Raw genomic sequence first — 22,712 nt, 5'->3', positions numbered from 1 at the left:
GAAAACGGAAAGAGAGTGACAAACTGTATCCACAGTGACATCAGTCCAAGTAACTCTTTGAACCGTTTAAAGTGAGCAGCGTTGGCTGTCCTCAAACCCATTAGCCATTTTGAAAGATGCAACAGTGTAATTAGGGAGTGGGCACAATGGGAAGGCGAGGAGGGAGTCTGGCGGTTGCCAGGGGTCTTTACTCTGATAAAACACATAGAAAGAGTAACTCAGGAAGACCAGACTAAAAAGGGTCATTTACTTTTCACATTATGGAGTGAAAGTAAAAAAACACTTTTTCCATTTCATACGAAAATAAACTGCTCTGTTACTGTATCTAAAATAACTATTAAATTCGACTTCATGGTTGTCTAAATATACAAACCCTAAAAATCAGACCCATGGGAAATTTTCCACATTATTTGATTCTGTCAATTCAGCAGCTGGAAGCTATACTACACTTAAATCATAGCACTATTCTAGTGTAATTACACAAATATTGCTTCTCCTTGCCCAGTAATCAAAATACAACACCTGAGAGGCACTGCATGTTATCAGACTCAAGACTCAAGTTTGTCTTAGTTATATAAAGAGTCCTGCCAAAGAATCCACAGTGTGGACTGGGTTTAAATGACATCCTTGAGGCGGAGCTCTGTAATTATCAACTTGTTGAGGTCTGAAGAAAAAGCTGAAGGACTGGGTCAACCTTGTCAATCATACAATTTGTCAAAAGGAGACGGTGTAGCTGCATGGCTTTAGTCAGGTGTCTTTGTATGGGTAAGGGTGAGAGGTTGAGCTTTTAATTAGGGGAGCAAGTAGGAGAGACTGCTAAGGACAACAGGAAAGGTTAGGGAAGGCCAGGTACTGGTGGTAGATGAAGGGAGGTCAGAAAAACTAGACAGGAGAACTGTGTGCAGTCCTGCACACTCATTATTTTCTGACGGGGGTTAGTAGCAGATAACACCGTGCCAAGCCACAGACTGCAGAATGAAAAATTACCACACTTAGGAGCTGCAACATTTGATTTCCTCTCGTTTTGGACAATGCTAACAACAGCTATTACATATAGACTGTGCTAAAGGATTGAGGTTATATACAGTGTAAAAAGGAATCGGTCTTCAAGAATACTAATGTATTTTTAAGGCACACATTACACAGGATTTTCACATTATTCAGGTTGAGTTCAAGGACGAACAGACTGTCTAAAATGCACTTGACACTGAAGTATGGTGCATCACATTAACAGTTTTTATCATATACTGTGTAAAAGACTGTGATTATGAACATAGTATGCTTGATTAAGGTTTGATGGTCTAGAAGAGGAGACTCTTACCCTCAGGAATATACCAAAAGAGTCAGTCCATCTGCAGGCTTAAGAAATCGAAACTGTTCAAGATTTATCTTTCAATGATAGCAGGAGGAACTCAAGTGCAATTCAACAACCAAGATAAGAAAAGCTTCCCCCCCCCCCAAAAAAAACCCTCCTTATCATTAAGCAGTACAGTAGCTACTAAAATTTCTTAATGGTGAAACTTTCAGTACAAATGTCTCAAACTGTAAAAATAGCTTGATTGGAGAAAATATATCCTGTTGTCACCATAAACAAGACTAAGAGTCTACAGCCATGCTAGTGGCTCTGTGAGGTCGTACAGTGGTGCTTGAGGTAAATGCTAATGTCTGCATGCTGAAGTTTAGCAGGCATAGTGTATAATATATTTACCATGTTTATTATCTTAGTTTGCATGTTAGCATGTGCTTAATGAGCTGTAAACACAAGGAACAGTTGAGGCTGTAGGGATGTCATTACTCTTCATTCATAAACTAAAGCATTGGACAAATTAACTTTTTGACCAGATGATAGCCCTAAATGAAAGTCAGGGGATCACTAAAGTAATGTGAATACATCATTTAGGTACTATGAATGTCTGTAACAAATTTTGTGCCAGCCCATTAAGTAGATGTTGATAGACCCAAAAATGAAATCTTCACGGCTAAATATAATCTCTGAAAGACCTCTAATAATCATATCTAAAGGTGCACTATGGTTGCTGTTTTCTGAACTCTCTATCCGGCCTGTACTGTATTTTGCACATTTTCAGACTCCCACGGGAGTTCTACATAATTCCAAAACCTCCAACTACTGACATTTTCACTGCTTAACAATGATGAGCAATGCATGGTTTTGTATTTCAGTCATAGAAGCTAAAAAAACAAACACATTTTCAAGCTAAATGAAAGGCAAATTTACAAAACTATAATTCCAAAATTCCTCTTTATTTTCCGTGTTCAGACTGTACTCTAATTGGCTGTCTTACCCCTGTGGTTTGTGAAAATGTGACTTTGTTTTCATCAGTTACAGAGGACAGGAGGAGTGGGTGGGGTTGTGGCTGTGCCAGAGACTTGTGCTGGAGGAGAAAAGAAATGTCGATGCTACTGCAATTCTTACTGACTGCCAATTTAAATAAACAGATTGCACGACTCCCCTTTCAATGTAATTAATTTAATTTCAGGCCTTTTTTTAGGACTTGAGGGTACATTGTGTCGGGAAGTTTTACTGTAGGTAAAGCAAAAAAAATAACAGTTCATCATCACAGTTTCAGAGAAGAGGGTCTGAGTGTTTGTCCCAAATGACACATGCAGCACTGCAAGCTGCACGCTCAGCTGCACTTTAAATCAACTCACTAACAGGGGATTTACCAACTGTTTCGATGACTAAAGTCATGATCATGGGGTTCACAAAAACTTACTTGGACATAGTTTGACCAGAGTGTTGCCAGGGAAACAAGACATTGCCGACAGCTGCCCGGTAGCTGTAGACACCCAAAAGTCCGAGGGCAAGGGCAACCTTGGACACCCATGAGCACCGTCTTTGAACCAGGAGGTAAATGAGAACCAAACAGAAAGCAGCCAGCAGGGAGAGTACTGTCCTGTGTTCGGCGCTAGAAAGAAAAGACAGACAAGCAGTTACTGGGTGCACTCTGATATGAGAGAGTTCTTTCAATCTTTAAAACAAAATTAATTTAAAATCAATTTATATTTAAATCAATCATATTGTGTATATTTCAACATTGGCCTTCTTTTATCATAAAATGTAATGACCAAATGTTAATTCAGTAATTTAAGTCATTAAAAGAAGAAAGCTTAAACCTTAAAGTATTTACTGAGCAACAGAGAACATTTTCATGAGATGAAACACAGTCCTTCATATTTTTCACCAGTAGTTTAAAACTTTAAAGAGGAATGAATCTTCAATTGTTCACTGGATTTAAGGCTATATAGTTTGAATTTACACCACACAGACAGGTAATAAGACCTCAAAGGACATATCAAAGTTGAAAAGAAGCCGTGTATTTAGCTGTTAGCTGGATCAGACAGCAGTGGATGTTGGGTACTTTGAGACAAGATGAGGCGTAACGCTACCTAGATCTCATTATCCAAGCAACAGGCAGTGCAGGGAGGAAGAAAGGGCAACGCTGGACAGGGAAAAGGTCAGAATTCACATCTCTATTCCACAATGTGATGCATGTTAAAGAACAAACCATAATCCCCTGCCTTGTGATGTTGACAGAATATTAATGGCTCTGAAACAGTCACAGTTTTACATAGAAATCACAGTTTTTCTACAGTCTGAGCAATCAAAGAAGGCTATTTTCCCGTCTTGGATGTTTAAAAAAAAAGCTAAATGGAGGGTACTATCAGCTTCTCAGCCAGAGGAACACACCTTAAAAACATTTCAGTGTCAGAAGACAAGACTAACATAGTGTTAACATCCTATACCTTCCCTTAAATGACCAAATCATTTGGGGGCTTATTTTGTTATCAAGTGTAATTTCCCTATAAATTTCACTCAACCAGCCATGTCTATGTCTACACCAGCAAGGGATTTGCCATAATGGCTTTCAATAGTACCCAGAGAACAGGAATAAACTACATTGATCTGTTGTGTGCTCTTATGTGTAGGCGGAGAGACAAATGGAGATAGAACATATTGTCGCTGCATTACATTCTAGTCTGCTGAGGCTACTGGACAAATTGTTATCTCTGCCTTTTTAGAATGAATTTAACCCCTTGTGACTGCTGAACGTCAGTACTTAAACAGCGAAAGAAGCCCATTCACACTAAAACCTAAAGTTTAGAAGATGTTTTCCCCCACTCATCCTCAACCAAAGCTGTTCTGAAAATGAGTTCTTGTAATATCCTGTCACCTACATGTTCCCACATAAAAAAACCCAAAAAACTTTACACTACCCTCAGTCTTCAGCTCTGCTAGCAGCCCCGTGTTAATTTCAGTTGACAAGGAAAATGCTAAACAGAACAAACAACATACTTATGATTTCATCATTCTTACAGCCTTAACAGTAGTGGGGTTAAAATTGTAAAGTTTCTCTTGAGTAACAAGAGAAGAAGACATTGAGTCAGTACACTCAAAAGGGATATATGCAACAGATTTTGTATCAAATACATGGTCAGATACACGTCTGAACTTCAATTTAATCACTTTATATGTCCAGCTCTTTTGCGTTGTTTAATAGTGAACTCCAAAGACTTCAGAGAAACTAAAGAGAAAGACAAACCACTATCGTCTCGCTATTCATAGAGCGGTGCATCTTTTCCCTAGGGAACCTGTGAGGAATCATAATGCTGCCAAGGTAATTCTGAATCAACCAGGTAGCTTTTGCTGTTAACACTCTGTCTCAGTCTACTAAAAGATCTTGTTGAGTTAAATAAGTATAGCTAATAGAAGCAAGCTGGCTAATCACTGCTCCTCTGTCATCACATCAAAACCCGGTAATTACATTGCCAGGTCACAAGAAATTTTTACTTCATGTTCTAACAAAGTTGTGAAGACAGGTTTTAAATACTTTCCCCTCACAAATGGATTGAGTTACAAAAAGTTTTGAAATGAAAAATCTCTCTCTTGCTTTTGAAGATTAAAAAAATATACTGGAGCATTTCTAAAGCTGAATTCAATTGATTTGAATAATAACTGTTCTGTGCATGTAAACTTTGTGTTTGTTGTGAAATGTTGTGGCAAAAATACTGGTGTGAAATATAAAACAGCCTTCTAAAAAAATTGTTTTTCAAAATAAAAAAGGCCATAATTAAATGTGAAATAATAATAATCCTGTCCTGGGTCTGATCCAAATAAAACCATTTATCTAATATAGGGTGACACAATGACTGAAAGAGGAGCATCACCGGTCCAGATTTGAAACATCACATTCTGTTTCATTATAGGTCTATCCAATGGCTTACAGATGTGCACCCAATGATAACGCCCCTTGGAAATCGAAAATGAACTAAGAGGTTCCTGACTAACACACATTTGCAAATTAGTCTGGCAATGCCAGGCTATTGATTATCATTTTGGAGATGGAATTGGAGAAATTTTTACTGTACGTGTGATTGATTTTGCCTTGTATAGCACTTTACATATTATTTATAATTTTAGAAGATTGTTAAACCCAACCTGTTAAGCCAGTGTCCCACATCTGGAAGATGAGCCCACTGCACACCGGTCTGGTTGAGGGAGCGCAGCAGCCGGCAGCAGACCAGAGTGAAGGGCGGCGTGGCTAATGCTAGCCACTTCTCTGAGCATAATTCTGAACTGGGGTGAGCAGAGGAATGATACTCTTTGGATGGGAGGATATACTCTTCTTCATCCACAGAGCCCTTCTGCTCTCTGAAGTACTTCCGGCAAACATCCTGGAAGACGGCGAGGCAGAGGGTGCTGAGCAGAAAGTACCAGATTTGGTGCTCTTCCTCTACGAAGCTGCTGGCCGCCAAGCTTACAGTGTGTCCAACCGTGCCGGCCAGCAGCAGAACATCCAGCTCTGACAGCGACCACTCACTGCCACTGCTCCTCAGTGGAGACTATAAAAGAGAACAAAAGTGCGTTCAAACAGAACTTTAAGCGCCAGGAGTTTTAAAAAAATATTGTGTGGTTACAGTTGTGCACAAACAACATTTAAATGCATTTACATGTTTACATCTGACAAATACATCATTATTTTGCTCTTGTCTGCAATTAAATCAAAGAACAGATTTCCTTGAGATTTTGCGGACAGATAAGTCTCGGTCCTAGAAACATGAGATACAAATTTGGTAGAGATCCAGATCTGGGATCTCCACATTAGATCGTTTATATGTTTGTACCCAAAGGTACAAACGTATTAAGACACTGGCCAAATTTAAAATCTTAGGAGTACGTTTGCTGCATCAACAAATCCATTTAACTTGATTCATTTACAAATGGTGTAAGAAATGAAACCACCACACAAGCCAGAATAGGCACTCGACCTACTTTCACCTCGCCCACCTCTGTGCTGTGAACCCACTGGCCGTTATAATTGTTCAACTCAGTGGGATAATTATTTGGATAAAACTACTGCTTTGGTGATTCACACATATCTAGATACATCTACTTCAATATAGAAACACCTCATCTAGTGACACTCATTAAACCCAACAACCACTTATACCTGCTCTATTATCTCAGCCAGATCATTTCAAACTCAAAAAGGCTTCCAAGAGAGAAAATTCTGTCTATTTGTTGCACATACTGTCTACATCCAAATTTTATCAAAGAAACACAATCCAGACTGCTGTTTTTTTTTTTTGCTAATACATACATGACTGAAGCAGTACGTATAGAGGTAATTCTTTCCATTAGAGCAGCTGTCATTCACAATTGTGGTAGGACACTTATGGTTGCTGCCATCACATTCTTAAAATTGGTGTTTGTCCAATTGCATACTTGTATGCAAATGATTTTCTTCAGTGGTGACAGTACATTGCCATGCAAAGCGAGTTCAAATGAAGTTCAGCCAACCTCTTATTTCAGCAGCAATATTTTAGCCCAACAAACAGCTACGAAATACAGACATGCATCTTAGTCTGTGTCCATCTTGATGACAAAGACAGGCTGAGCCTGTACTTGCAGGATACAGTATCAGTTCACTGTGGGCACTACAGGCTGTTATTTTGGTCAGCTTTCACACGTTATTTTATGCAACACGCTGTGATAACTAATATTTAGTTCTGGAAGTTCCAAAAATATATCACTCAATTAATGTCATGGCAAATGCAGGATCACAGCTTTTAGTTTTCATTGTCATACATCATCAGTACCTACGTTGTTTTTTTATTAAGCTCTCAATAATAATTCCTGTTTCTAAGTTTTTAAGAATGTGTTACAGATTAAGTACCCTGTATGTTACTAAAATCTCCCAAAATATAGTGTTTGGTTAAACAGGGTCTGTTCATTCATTTGTACAGAAATCAGAGTTACATTTCCATTACAGAGAAGAGGATTGATGTCCTATGTGCCCACAACTTCTTTGTTTTTGAGATAAAACCTGTCATAGCCCAAAGGGAGCTGTAATATGTTTCCCCAGATCCACTTCTCCCCTTCAAGTCTCTCTCTCCTCCAGTGGGTGGCAAATTGTGAGATCTCAAAGCAACAATTCTTCATGTTTTCCTTCACTGAGTAAGTCTTTTGCATACTCATCTGTAATCATGGCCGTAGTTGGAATACAAAGGTAAAGGAAGTATTACTGAATAAAAACAAAGCATCAGCATTTCTATAGAATAATTATTACCCTATTGATATACCATTGATACAGTTTTTAAATTATTTATTTATTATTAATTTTTTTAAAGCTCTATTTACAATTTATATGCCGTAGCAATAGATCATAAATATCTGATTCAACTAAGCATTAATCAAAATTAAGGGTAACCACAGCAGACTGAATAGATATGTAATTAATTAAGAGATGCTTAAGTATTTCTTATGCCATTAAGAAAAATATGTAAATGTATATGTAAAAGAAAAGTATTATCTGCATATAAAGTTTAAACAGCAACTACCTCCCCCACTCACTTCTTTAAAGATCCTAAATTACATTGGAATCAACATTGTTCAGGCAGACTCTCAGGTATTGTTCCGAACTGGTTCAGGCCAACTTGCAAGACAGGAATTATTTACCTCCATTAGCAATCTTACTTCAAGCGAGTCAGCACCACCTGTGGAGTACCATGCTGCTGTTAAGGTAGATTTTTCAAAGCAGTAACATTAATTACCATATATATGCAGACAATACTCAAATCTACATTATAATTTCACCACATGACTATAAATAGTCTTTTTATGTTACACTGTAAGCCTTTTAAATCTAAATCTAAAACATTATTGCTAGACTAAGGAGATGTCTAAACAGGATCTCAAAAAGTAAAAAAAAATTACTTTTAAGCAGGGTGGACAATTTCAAAGTCACTGGTCTACCAAAGAAAGCTCTTGGGCCACTACAACTTATCCAAACTGCTGCTAGAGTTGTAACCAAAACAAAGAAACATGAACATATTACATTTAATTTCAAGTCTTTGCATTGGGTACCAGTAAGTCAGACAATCAACCTCAAAGCACTGGGCAAGGACCAAATTATATTCTGACATGCTTTCTCCATCTCAGTCATTGGAAGCGCCGATCGCTCGGAGGAGAGGAAAGTCAGCCAGGAGAGGAGCCATGCAGGCCCAGCTTGGATTTAATTCTGCTCCTAAGGATCGGGACTCATGTTGACCAAGCAACGGAATTTAGAGACTGTTGTGCCCACATCGTTACAGAGACCTGCACCATCTACATCCCGGATCAAGCACTCGGCAGGTGGTCCATGTCAGCGCAAGACTCTGGCAAGATGAGAGGAGGTGCACTCTGTTTCCTAAATGTCAGACGTTTATTGTGAAGATGAAACTTTCATATTATCATCTGGTTGCTGCTGTTTACATTTACCACAGATGCAAATTCAAAAAATGCACAGCGACCAGTCAATTAGGAAAGAGGCAAATCGTATCCGCTGCACTGTGTACATCTAACTACCGATGAACTTGTTTTGGGGTGCTGTGTTTTCGTCTAAGAACTTTGACGCTTTAACAGCGTGATTTGAGTTCATTAAAGTTAATTTAGCATTTGGTTGTACTAAAAGACACTCTAAAGAGTCGGCTGTTAATTTTTTTTCCTTTAAGTATATTATGTTAAGCCTGTTTTTTGCTAGCCAAAATTATAATCTCAATTAATATCAAAGTCTAGATGAATTACAATGTAACCTTGCTAACCAAGCTAGCTAGCTAGCTGTTGAAAATCTGGTGGTAAAAAAATGAATGCCTCTCATTCAAATATGGTCACTTCTGTTCCAAACAATGACCAAAATGCCCAACTCGAGGCCTCAAAACGAAAGGTCCACCAAGCAATGGGTGACGTCTAGACCTTTTTACAGTCTATGGTCTAGACGCATTGATGTCTAGTCTATTAAAACCAAACTTACCAGAAAAGTGAACACATAGAATCAGCATGATAAGAACTACCTAAAATGCAAAAAAACATCTTTGGTAAAAATGTATTTTACGTGTCCTATCTGCTAACATGGAAGAGGCAATGCTTATGACCTATACTGCAGCCAACCACTAGAAAGTGACCGAGATGTTTTGGCTTCACTTTAGGGGAGCTGTCATGTTGTCCATCTTTATATACATTTCATGGTTCCAATCAGCAGGGACTCCAGAAAGTTACTGGTCCCAACCAAGAAACAGTCCAGCACATAACCACTTGTAAAACGGCAATTTTTACAATCCTGTTTTTGTGTGGATTAAACAAGCTAGATATAATGTGTTAATTAATGAGTTTTAGAGGTGGCAGATGGTTTAGCTGCTTCCGCCTGGTTTCTACTCTGTGTGCTAAGCTAAGCTAACAAGCTTCTGGCTGTCGCTTCATATTTAACAGACTGATATGAGTGATATTCTGTTATTTTAAAGATCATAAAAAGGACAAATGTCTTTGAAGCTTCTCAATAATCCAGGTCATAATTATCCAAGTAAGGTTAAAAACAAGGGCAACTGGACTTGGTTGAAGGTGACACTTGAAGGTGTTTCACCTCTCATCTGAGAGGTTACTTCAGTTCTAAAGCAGCCCCATGGTTGAGGTATGGAGGTGAAACATCTTCAAGTACCAAGTCCAGTTGCCCTTGATTTTAACCTTCCTTGGATGAATAGGGAGAAATATTTTCTAAGCAGCCTCAGGGCCAACATATAGAACATCCATCAATCAAGACTGTAACTGAATCCTAATGGTAATGATCAGGATGGACAAAGGATATTACTCTTCTGCCCTGTCAAGGCCTTTCTCTGCTTCACTATACACAGTGAAGTGACAAGATCACAACCTTTTTGTAATATTTTGCCTCTACTGCATAGATTCCAGTCAATATAATTTTTCTATGATTTTAGGCAAAAATACTATGAAACTGACAAATCAGTAGCATCTAGAAATACTTAGGTCTAATATGTGTTTATGATTTATGACATTCTACTGGCAAGCCATTGAACCAGACTCTCCATCATGCAGTTGTGAAACATGCTTTCTGACTCAACCCTTTGGAGCTTTCTCATGTGAAATAGATATTTTCACTCAGGCAAAAAGAAAGAAAGAAAGCTTATTAAACTGTTGTATTGTAGGCTCCTTAAAAACGTTAGAGAGACTTAATTAATACTCATTTTTTAATATTGCTGGTATTTTAGACTTGGCATTTCTGCTTTCTCCAGTTTCTCTTTTCAAATATTCTACCATTTGTCACATCCTTTATAGACACTACTTTTTAAAATAACGTATACTCACCTTCAAGGTATTCAAATTCATTCAACTGGAATTCTAATCACATTTTTCTTGGTGTGGTCTTCCAGTTTTTTAACCTCACTCTCTTGCAGAGAAACTAATCAGGATACCTCTAATAAAGGTTTTACATGCCACCCATAATGCAGTCATTTGTCAAGCCAAACCAGGCGCAGCTTTGCACTTAGATCCAAATTGATTCAAGTGATTATATAATATAAGACAATAAGACTACTATAAGACTCCCAGATAATTTAGTGCATTTTGAAAGTTTGTTGCACAATATTTTCCTGATTTCCTGTCCTTAAGTCAAATTCATTACCATTAATGATATAGTGCAACAATAAAACAGCTTCATCATCTAATCTCAGTATCAAAATGAGTTCGTCAGTCGTCGCTTAGAGGACACTGATTCTACTAATAGCATTTCACCACACAGGTAATTACAGAGATAAAGATTTTGGCCATGAAGATGGAACTTGAATGTAAATGTTTAATCACCATTTTTGGAACAAGATATATTGCTATGAAAGTAATCAATGACATTTTAAAATTGATTCCAACATCAACTGCAAGTCAATGTAAGGAAGCTGACATGCTACTGTATTACTTAGAAATATAACTACAGCAGGATTTATAGCTAAATGTGCAGCTTTTATAGTTCAGGACAGATTATAGCTGGAGTTGATTATCCATAAATATAAACTGTTAGGAGCTTTTATAGCCTGTATCGTCTAAATTGTGTGGCTGGAATGGTCTGCCAATCAGGATCCAGAACTGTGTTTCTTCTGCATTACTTTTGACATAAATAATTTAATATAAACACACAGACGGTGTTGAAACAGTACACTTTTTTCATTTATCAAGTCAAGCATCCAAATGCTCTCTGGTTCCAGCCTCTAAAATGTGTGGATTTTCACCTTGTCTGTTTTCACTGTATGATTGTGATTGTGGATTATTATTTTTTCACTATTCTCTGACATTTTTAGACTGAACGATTAGTTAATTAAACAAAAAAAGGATCACGGGTTAGTTCCAGTAAATAATTTGATCCCTTTTCACTGTTTGGTGATTGTTTCAATCACAGAGACAAAAGGGTAAAGTCAAAATCAATATAATTACTTTTTTTAGATTTTCTGTGTTTTACCATTCTAGCTAAATTCTGATGATTTCTCAAGAATGTGCTGCTGGATGAATCCAATCATTACCTGCCAACTGAGCTATCTGCACTTTTTTGACATCTGTGTGACATTCAACAAAGAAATATTCCACAGTCTTTTCAAGAAAGCCCCAGTCACAGAAAAATCTACAGTATATTCCCCCCACATGCTCCAGTGTAGATTTGGGAGTTCATTTCTTCACCCAACCTAATGGCCCAAGTAGATTTCTTCTGACTTCTTTTTTGCCGCATCGGCACTTTCTCAAAGTTCCCAGAAGGGAAATGAGATGTAACCTTTACAGATAAATTATAATGAGCAAAGAGGTGCAGCAGAAAAGGCCCATATTTTAGGCCAATTTAAACAAACACTAGAGACTGAAAGCATCCACCTTCAGAATAACTAGTCCCATGATCTCTGATTGATTGCTCACATTTAGAAGAGCAATGTAAACATCGCTGGCAATTACTTTGATTTGTTGAAGTAAATTTCAACATAGTTGTTATAAGGGGAGGACACATACCAATTCTTTAAACAAATTCGGTCACCCAAAAACCAGCAAAAACACTGCTACAACAGTGTTTACAGCTGAACCACTTTTCCATCAACTCTGTAGATTAAATGGTGTCATGTAGGTGTACTGACTGGTCCCCTTGACATGTTAAATCATTTTTCTGGTTATTTGATGAGTACACGACAGATATTTTCTCTCCTCATATTAGTTTGACTACTTGCATGTAAACACACGGTCTCTTTTACAACTGACAGAAGCTGAAAACTGGCCTTCATCATAATATGACCTTTGTAACAGAGTTTATAATTGTGATTACTGAGTTGAAACCATTTTAGTGTATGTATTTACATAATTTTGACTTGTGTCTGTTTATTTTTAACTGTTAGTGAAGTCTGTCTGTTATACTGTCTTAAGTCTGCTTTAGTTTTCATAAAAAGTCTTTTTCCCATAGACAAAGATTTAATTTAATAAAGATTTGAGTTATTTGGTCAGTAAATTATTTTCATGTAATTTCATCCATGCGGGGGGCCAGCAGGAAGTCAGCTAGCTCAGCCAAAGAAGTTGCCAGTTTATTAGGGACACCTACAGTAGCTTTAACAAATGTACTCTAATATAACAGCCTTGCAGTAAACCCTCCCATCATGAAGGTTACAATGTTCAGTTGAGAGTTGTTGGTGCTTTACTGTACAGCATTAGATGCATTTCTGTTATGTAGCCTACCCTCACTGATATGAACCATGAAATGGTGTGGACTAAATAATAAGGGTCTTCAGAAGTCTGTGCACCATGGTATCCAGTTCTCTTAATATATCCAAGCTCTGCCGTTGCACTGACTATTATAACTTGTGTTGAACAGCACATTGCAGTTTTTTTGTAACATGACTTTCTAATGCAGCCAAAAGTCAAGGTTAATAGGACTATTTTCACTTTTTACATCATGCCACACTGGTGTAACCCTCATTTGTCAACAGATGGGTGATACAAAACCTTCTATAAAGAGTGGAAGGCACCATGTAGCCGGAGACGCACAGTGATGTCTATAGATTTAATTCTGGTAGACTGGAACATTTTTGATACGACTGCAATGATTGTGGGGTTATAAAGTCATGTTAGAAAATAATACAATATATATGCTATTTAAAATGATGGATTATGTTAATCAATGCAGCAGTGTGTTTCAGAAAGGTGAGCCGATTTAAATGGATTGTGGGAGCCTGTGACTTCTAAGATATAGATAAATCTGCAGCAAAACAGACTGTAGCAGCTTCTGTAACAAATTCATGTACCCTTTGTTGTGTTAACAAAACAGTTAAAAATATTATTTTATAACTCTCACTGTCACTGCATTGACTGATAAAAAGATTCTAGTCCGTCTTATGTGTGTCAACATTAACATGATATATGGTTTTTTTTTATGTGTCAATATATTTAAAGTTATATTCCTGCATTAAAAATCTTGATATTAAAAAGTACTCCCTACTTATTACGTTAATATCTTTCTGTGCAATACTGTAGGGTAATTAAAGGGACTCTTTTTAATTTAATTGTAAATGTTTAATTGTGCCCAAAGTCTCAAATCGACTAAGACACCTCTTTTAGGCCATGTTATGGTGGAGTGCTTTTTCAGTTGTCACAGATTCAAGAAAATCTACTAAAACTTTCTGTCAGGCCATTGTTTCAAAGAACACGACCATTCAAGTGATTTAAAGCTGCATTAGTAAAGACTTTGCTAACGTGGCTAAATCACAAAGTGGGGGTACAATAGACAAGAGTGCGCCATCCCCTCTGAGTCTCAGTAGATTTAGTGGGTTTTCTCTCGAATAAATTCTGATAGTCTCGTAAGTAATGTTTCTCTACCAGCAGGCCGTGACAAATTAAAACATAAGAGCGGAAATCTATATTTTAAACAGTAGCAAGTCCGTTTTCTATCTAGAGACAGCTGAATTCGCTAACATTAGATATTTTTCCTCACTTATCCTTATAATATTCTTTGTTATAAAGCATTCACAGAACAGCTGAACTGGTCAGGTTGCATATTGAGGTTTTACAGGCAGCTTTCTGTATGTAGGCAATTACATGTGTGTATACACCTATGAGGGCAAACATCTGTTACAATCTGTTCCTCTATATTTAGGTGCACAAACTCACCTTCCCATGAATCTTTAATCCCAGCGGGAGTCGTCGTGTTGCCATAGAGACCAGAATACAAAACATTGCAGAGGAGAAGGCAACAGCAGCGAACACGAGACCCCAGGAGAGGCTACAGAAGTAACAGGAGTTCTCAGCAGATGTGCACACCAAGACGTGCACTGAGGCGAGCAGCAGGCACAAAAGGTAGAAAGGCAGGGAGAGCAGGGCTGAGAGGACTGGGAGGTCCACTGCTGCTTCACCACTCAGGGCTTCAGGCATCGCCAGCAGTAAGACCAACAGGAGCTTAAGGGCCAGGAAGAGGGAAAGAATGGAGAAAGGAGAGAAAAAGTTTTAAAGAACTGTGATTAACTTTGAGCTCAGCTGATACAATCACAGAAACCTATGTGAACAGTGGAGACCGTATTCCTTTATTTTGGCAGGTAGCAGCCATGTCAACTTGGACAGCAGTATTACCAGCATTAGTAATTATGGCCAATCCATGTTATCAAAGCTTTTTCTTCTCAGTCTTTATGTGGCAATTACACAGGCACCTACGCACCTGTGGCTTATGTATACTAACAAAACACTGCCCTACCAGCTACAACAATATATACTGTAAGTATTAGAGTCCTTAGGCTGAGTGAAATTCTTCTGTACTTACCTGAAACACAAACACCATGCCTGCGATCATGGAGTACATGTCGTACTTGCCCAGCTGTTTGCTGAGGGCTGAGCTAATGGCAGCCAGGGCCTCTAGATACTGCTTCAGGACCTTTTTGCCCATGTTGGTCAGCACCTCAGAGGTGTTGCCCTCCAGGTAGAGCTTCATCCAGCTGCCATGAGCCTTTTCTGCCACACGGAACTGCTCAAAGCCTGCCTCTGGATCAGAGAGAAGTGGGGAGGGGGACACCGGTATCAACAACTAGTTTGTTTAAATAGTGTTGCTTTAGAGTAACCATTAGTGAGAGACCGCTTTACTTTGATGTTTGTTGTCAGGTACTTTAAAGGTGTGTGTTACTTGATGCAACATCACATTAATGTTGTTCTGTATTTATAACCAAATACCATTTGATTTACCATCAGGACAATAAAACTTATTTATGAAACCAAACACACTATTTTCAAATTATGCAACTTCAACCTATGTTTTCCCTCTAAACCTGACCGCCTCCAAACTGAATGCAATATGTGATGTTAATTTTGTGTATATCAGCAATCTGTCACCATATTGTGACATATTAAGTTACAACCATGGACCACAGGCAGAAATGCCAGTGTTTTTCTATCAGCTTATTTAAAAACAAATGTAAAGATAAGTTAAGGTAGTCTGGAGTGCTTAGTCTCACTTCAGAAAAAGCCTCTTCAAACTGTTACCTAACCTGCTGTTTTTCACCATAAAGACAATAGGTGTATTTACTATTTGTTTCCTTTGAATGAACGTTCACTAATCTTATTCATACCTTCATCAATCATTCTGATGCGTGTTGGATGTTTTAAATGGGAAATCTATTACATTCCGGTGTTTTTATGTTTCTCATGTCAATAATGTTCCTTAAATTGAAAAAGATGACATGCCTGTGGTAAAAACCATTTAGTCCTGAAAAAAGCAAATATATAATATAATTTGTCAAGATCCTAACGATGACAGGCTATGACTCATTCACATGTTTACTCAAAGCAGATGAAATGATACTTGTTTTCATTGTACGTCGGTGCTTTAGGAGTCTGTTCAAGGACAAACCAATGTGGAGGTTTGATTTGTGGTATACATCACACACACACGCACGCACACACACACACCTAAAAACAATACTTTGCAGTGTAACACCCATCTCCACAGCATAGGCATAGGGGTGATAAATAGTGACTTTGGCTTAGCCAGACAGAGGGGTTGGTAGAAATATTAGAACCTTAATCCACAGACATGAATCATATAATATCGAATGCTCAGGCCATGTTTCATCTGTCTAAAAGTGCAGGGATTGGTTAATGGCCCTCCAAGATGCCTGAGGTTAGGAGCACAAGAAAAACACTATATGAAGATTGAAACAAGGAAGACAGTGATGGATTTTCAAATGAGTTTTAAAAGGAATTTCAAAATGTACTTGCACCTGTGCTGTGTAAAGTGGGCCTTGGATAATAGGCAATGTGCAGATACTTGAGACTCAGCCAACAATATCTTTATTTATTGTAGATAATAAATTACTTATTGGTTAATTGAATTCTAGGGGACAATGTCGGAAGAACTTCTTGTAGTCTTAATATATATTAAAATATTTGAAGTGTGTCAAAAATTTATATTCAAATTATTAAATCCAAATATCATCTGAACCAACTTCAATTAAAATATTTTGGAATGATATGGCCTTGACATGCTTTATCAATACTACTGGAGTCAAATCAAACAAGACTGACAATAATGGATTTTGGTGCCATTAACAAGGTCAACAAGGAGAACATTTTTTTTGATTGTTATTTGAATACTCGCCAATTCATATACCTAAAAATATATTTAACCAATACAATAATGGCTTGGGTTAACGTTTCAAAATCAAACACAATTCAGAACTTTGAATGATAATACTATAAAACAAACAGGCAGGAAAGGACTGATCAGATATATTCTGACACACCCATTAATAGCATACATAATAAGGACATCTAATAAGGTAGACTCATAAGCAAAATCCACTTTATTATTATTATTATTATTATTATTATTATTATTATTATAATATAGTATAGTATATTATATAGTATATCTTTTAGTATAAGTAAGGCAGACAGATATTGTGGCAGAGGTATATGGAGGGAGAACAAGTTTGTTTACAACTTGTATCACAACAGTTGAACTTTAAAAATGTTACTTTTCTGTGTTATGTTATACTTACTTTGGGACAAACATAAGTGATTGCAAAAACTTAACAGAGATTGCACAATAATGACAACATCATAAAATATACAACTAGGGCAACACACTCAAGCTGAGATTGGCTGGGCATTTTAAATGGTTGCTAAATGATTTTTCGATTGAAGTAGCTTGTGTCCCTGATGAAACACATTTGAATACTGAAATCAGCAACATTTCTTTTCAGACAGAATACAGATTTCTCTTAAGCAAACTTCTTGCTCAACCAAGATTTGACCCCTACAGGCGTCCAACAGGTTTGCTACTTAAAATATCATTCAAGGCATATTTTCTAGCAGTGACAACTCTTGCATTCCACTGCATAACAGCTTCATGATTACCCAAGTGGACAGATTCAAAAAAATCAACACATCCAAATGTAGGTCTGCTGAAATAATTTCCATTTCATCCCATCACTATGGAAACCAGGCACCAAAATAGAGTGGAAAATGTGCTGCCAGAGTGGTACGTTTTTTAATGTGAAAGGAAGAAGTTTGTTTTAAATCAAGTTTTGAAAATACAATATTCGCTGATTACCTCACTTTGTGTCAGTTCAACACATACCCGTTTTTTTAAAATTAGACAGCATAACGTACACTTCATGTTCTTCATATTTGGACAACATACAAATGTGTGTGGGCACTAAGCCGACACAAAGGTGTGTTACAAACAGACAAAAAAATTATAATTTGGTAAATAAAGACAAAATGTAGCTATATTTGACTAAGTCTAAGAGTACAGCCGTGCTAATACGCTCACAGTGACAATGCTGACATACTGATGCTAAGAAGGTGATGTTTACAATGGCTAGTGTGTTAGCATGCTAACATTCTCTAACAACCACTAAACGGATCACAAAACTTACGATTTCGATTACATCAAGGTTTAGAATCACAGACTGGATCATTTTTTGGATCAGCCAATATTAAAATGCACTAATTTTTCAGACAGCTACATTTAAAACAGTTTTTCACAATAATGGTAATATGGGGGGAATATAAGGGGGAAACTTATAGAGCAAGTTAAAGAAAAAAATCCACTTTTATGCCTCCTGGTTCTCCTAACCCCACACTTGCTACATTTAGTAAACTATTGGAGAAAGATTTTGAAGCAGCTGTAAAATCAACTAATAGAGTCACAACTTTAGTCTAATTGAAAGAAAGGCCCTGAGCGAACTATGGGATAATTCAAAATTTGTTATAAAACTAGATGATAAAGGAGGAGCTGTTGTGATACAAAATACAAAGGAATGTGTGTCTGAGGCCTTGAGATAGCTAAGTAACACCACTTTTTGTAGACTGTTGCAGAAAAATCCTGTTGAGAAATATTCGGGAGAAAGAGATAACATTTTGAACAATGCAGTAGATAAAAGGTGGATTAATAGCATGATTTTTGGTGGCTAGCAGGAACTCTATCTGAACCCTTAAGTCAATTTGTAAACAGTTTTATTAAAGACATTGTTAAGCACTGCCTTTATGTGTGGCTGATACTAGAGATGTTCTAAAGTTGGTGACAGTCATCTCTTTGCCTGACATGCCTTCCTGGTAACATTTGATGTAGAAAGCTTGTACACTTACATTCCACATGAGGGTGGACTAGAAGCTATGGCTATGACTTTTATCTTGAGGCCAAAAAAGATGCACTTCCAGTGGAATTACTAATGTCACTTACTAAATGTATCCTGTAGTCTATTTATTTTATGTTTGATAACAAATACTACTTACAATCCCCATGTGCTTGTACATGGGGATTGCACATTGTACATGGGGCGTCATCACTTGCTCCTAATTATGCTAATTTGTTCATGGGCTTGTGGGAAGACAAACTTATTTTTAACAAAAACCCCTTTGAAATAACATCTTGTTTTTTAAAAGATACACTATATTGCCAGAAGTTTTAGGAAACCCCTCCAAATCATTGAATTCAGGTGTTCCAATCACTTCCATGGCCACAGGTGTATAAAATCAAGCACCAGCACTGCTTCTACAAACATTTGTGAAAGAATAAGTTGCTCTCAGGAGCTCAGTGAATTCAAGCGTGGTACTGTGATAGGCTGCCACCTGCAATAAGTCCATTCATGAAGTTTCCTCAATACTAAATATTGCACGGTCAACTGTTAGTGGTATAATAACAAATAGAAGCGATTGGGAACAACATAAAATCACAGAGCAGGGTCAGTGCATGCTGAGGCGCACAGTGCACAGAAGTCTCCAACTTCTGCAGAGTCAATAGCTACAGACCCCTAAATGTCGCGTGGCCTTCGTTTAAGCTCAAGAACAGTGCGTAGAGAGCTTCATTGAATAGGTTTCCATGGCCGAGCAGCTGCATCCAAGCCTTTCATCACCAAGTGCACTGCAAAGTGTTGGATGCAGTGGAGTAAAGCACGCCGCCACTGGACACTAGAGCAGTGGAGACGTGTTCTCTGGCGTGACGAATCACGCTTCTCTGTCTGGCAATCCGATGGACAAGTCTGGTTTTGCCAGGAAAATGGTACTTCCCTGACTGCATTGTAAGTCAAGTCCAACTCCAAGAGTAAAGTTTGGTGGAGGGGGGATTATGGGGTGGAGTTGTTTCTCAGGGGTTGGGCTTGGCCCCTTAGTTCAAGTGAAAGGAACTGTTAATGCTTCAGCATACCAAAACATTTTGAAAATTTCATGCTCCCGACTTTGTGGAAACAGTTTGGGGATGGCCCCTTCCTGTTCCAACATGACTGGGCACCACTGCACAAAGAAAAGTCCATAAAGACATGGATAAGCGAGATTGTTGTGGAGAACTTGACTGGCCTGCAAAGAGTCCTGACCAACCCCACAGAAAACCTTTGGGATGAATTAGAGCGAATTAGAATCAGGCCTTCTTGTCCAACATCTGTGCCACATCTCCACATTAAACCCTACGGATTAAGAATGGGATGTCGTTAACCTTCATGTGCATGTAAAGGCAGGCAACCCAAAACTTTTGGCAATATAGCGTTTATTGATGACATCCTCGTGGAGTTTAGAGGTTCTGAGGAAGAACTTAGGGTATTTAGTGAATGCATACACAATACTTACTCTACTTTGCATTTCACACTGGCATATAGTCCTAAAAAAATCTAAATTCTGGATCTTTCGATCACAGTTAATGAAAACAGACAACTAAAGACATCTATCTATCAAAAAGAAACCAACAGAAATACTATTTTACAAGCTACTAGTTGCCATCCTGACTATGATTAGAAATATACCATATGGTCAGTTTGTGAGATTGAGAAGAATATGCAGTGAAGAACAGGATTATCAAATCTCAAATTGAAAGTGGCTGAGCATAAAGCTGCCATTAGAAATGGGAACATGGATTATGCCATTGCTAGACATTATAAAGAGAAAAATCATGGGTCGGCTACTTCCCTTAAATTTATTGGCATTTACCCAACCCAAGAGGGGGTAACCTGACCAAACTTTTAAGAAGGGAAGCTTATCAGATTCATGAATTGAACACGACTGAACCTCATGATTTTGATTAAATATCTTTCTCGGAAGTGTGTTACACCTCCAGGGAAAGTTGAGATACTTCCTGTTTAGTGATAGATTGACAGAGGTAGGACCTGCACGTTTTCTGCCCTAAGGTATTTAAGAGTTCCTTATGTGAAATGATGTGATTCTTGTGACTCATGTATGTTTTATATTTTTTTATATTTTTTCATATTAATAGAATTTATAGTATTTTTGTTTTAGTATTTTGTGTAAGATGTTGATTTTATAAAAATGTAAAAACATGAGACAAACTGAATAGAAAAAATGGAATTAACTAGTCATGGTCTACACAGTGTTTTTGTAATTTCACTGTGTGAACCTGAAGAAGCCGTAGGCGAAACACGTTAACATACATAACATAGCAAAGTAATTTCAGTGTGCGGTTAGATTTTTCATTAAAATGCATTAAGTTGGTTCTGATGTAGCCTCATCTCTCCACCCTCAGCACTATCTGATTGGTTACAAGTAGGCTAACAACACTGATGCCACAGACCGTCAAAAATATCAACTGCGATCCGTTACACCAATATAATCCATCCAACTATTGTTGAGACATTTGACTCAAAGCCACAAATGTCAACCTCAGAATCAACAAATAAATTTAGGATTCATCATCTGGGAACAATGAATGTCAGTACCAAATTTCATGGCAATCCATCCAATAGTTATTGAGAAATTATAATCTTGACAAAGGTGGTTGACTGACCGACCGACTGACAAGCCAACATTGCCAACCACAGAGCCGCTAGCATGGCTGAAAAATGAGTATACATAAAAGGCTACATCATCCTAACTATTTCTTCCATGTAGCCACCCATCTATTCATTTCCCATCTCAGTCATTTATTTACAGGAATCCATTTAAAAAATACAAATACACAGTATAAGTGAACCTTACTAGTTAATCCTCTTTCAGATTCAGGGTAATCAGTCCTCTAATGTTTTCTTTGTACTTTTAACATTAGGGGTATCATTTCCTCATTCATCAAGTCATAAGATTTGTTCTATCTGTTTCTGTCCCCTTTCTGTGTTCAGAAAATTCTCATTAGGTAGAGTGACTGTGGACCTGTAAGCAACCTTGGCACCAATTATTATGTATTAAGCCATCATGTCAAAAGTATTCAATGTTCACAGTACAACTGATTCAGTTAAAAAATGCATTTCTGTGGAAAAGTGTTTTTTTTTTTTTAAGATTATGATATCTTAAATTAAATGCCACATGTCCAAAATTATTTGCCAAACAAGTCAGCTATCAAAGAGTTTTCTCTCTGCCTCCTTCCCTCTGTCTGATTTAAAATGATAAGATAAATTACTTCCAAACGATCAAACATTAGCAATGGTAATTGATGCCATTGGTGTATCAAATGTTTGAGAAAATAAAGGACAGCCACAGAGAGGGAGACAGATAAAAAGGCGTAGGGAGAGGCTGCAAGATGGATAACTCTGACAAACACTGTGACCCCGAGATAAAAGTAGGGAGCAAAACTCAGAGAGGATATGTGCATGCATTTGCACAAAGAGTGGGCAGCATTAATGTTCAAGAACAGACCACAGACTGTTTTTGAATCTCCCATGTGGAATTTTCATAGTTGTATGGTCATTTATTCAGAAGACTTCAGCATTTACACCCTGACAGGAACCACCATGTTCAGAACACGTTTCTCACTCAGATGTTTGGTTTCTGTTGGAGCTATGTTCAGTCTTTCTTCATAAACCTGCTCTTTATATGGTCAGTATTATGGTAACCTACTTTTTGTAAATGTATACTTGATTGATGCGACATCAAAAAAATTCAAACATACTGTACGAAAGATTACGTAAATGCATGATGATTTACACCA

The 22,712-nt window shown here is 37.6% G+C and overlaps 1 protein-coding gene across 1 annotated transcript in view; it reads right to left on the bottom strand.

The window, feature by feature from the left end:
- pigg (phosphatidylinositol glycan anchor biosynthesis class G) overlaps positions 1–22,712 on the bottom strand; it is a 60,241-nt gene that overhangs the window by 17,277 nt on the left and 20,252 nt on the right. Inside the window, exons 7-10 of the mRNA XM_038699924.1 lie at positions 15,114–15,331; positions 14,471–14,755; positions 5,459–5,862; positions 2,736–2,927 (exon numbers count right to left, since the gene is read on the bottom strand). Of these exons, the coding sequence (XP_038555852.1) occupies positions 2,736–2,927; positions 5,459–5,862; positions 14,471–14,755; positions 15,114–15,331 (1,099 nt within the window). The remainder of the gene's footprint in view (positions 1–2,735; positions 2,928–5,458; positions 5,863–14,470; positions 14,756–15,113; positions 15,332–22,712) is intronic.

The sequence above is a fragment of the Micropterus salmoides genome, unplaced genomic scaffold (genome assembly GCF_014851395.1).
Source record: "Micropterus salmoides isolate LMB-PRFRI ecotype aquatic unplaced genomic scaffold, ASM1485139v1 Ms_hic_scaffold_5, whole genome shotgun sequence".
Taxonomy (NCBI): domain Eukaryota; kingdom Metazoa; phylum Chordata; class Actinopteri; order Centrarchiformes; family Centrarchidae; genus Micropterus; species Micropterus salmoides.
This window is presented reverse-complemented; position numbering and strand designations above follow the sequence as displayed.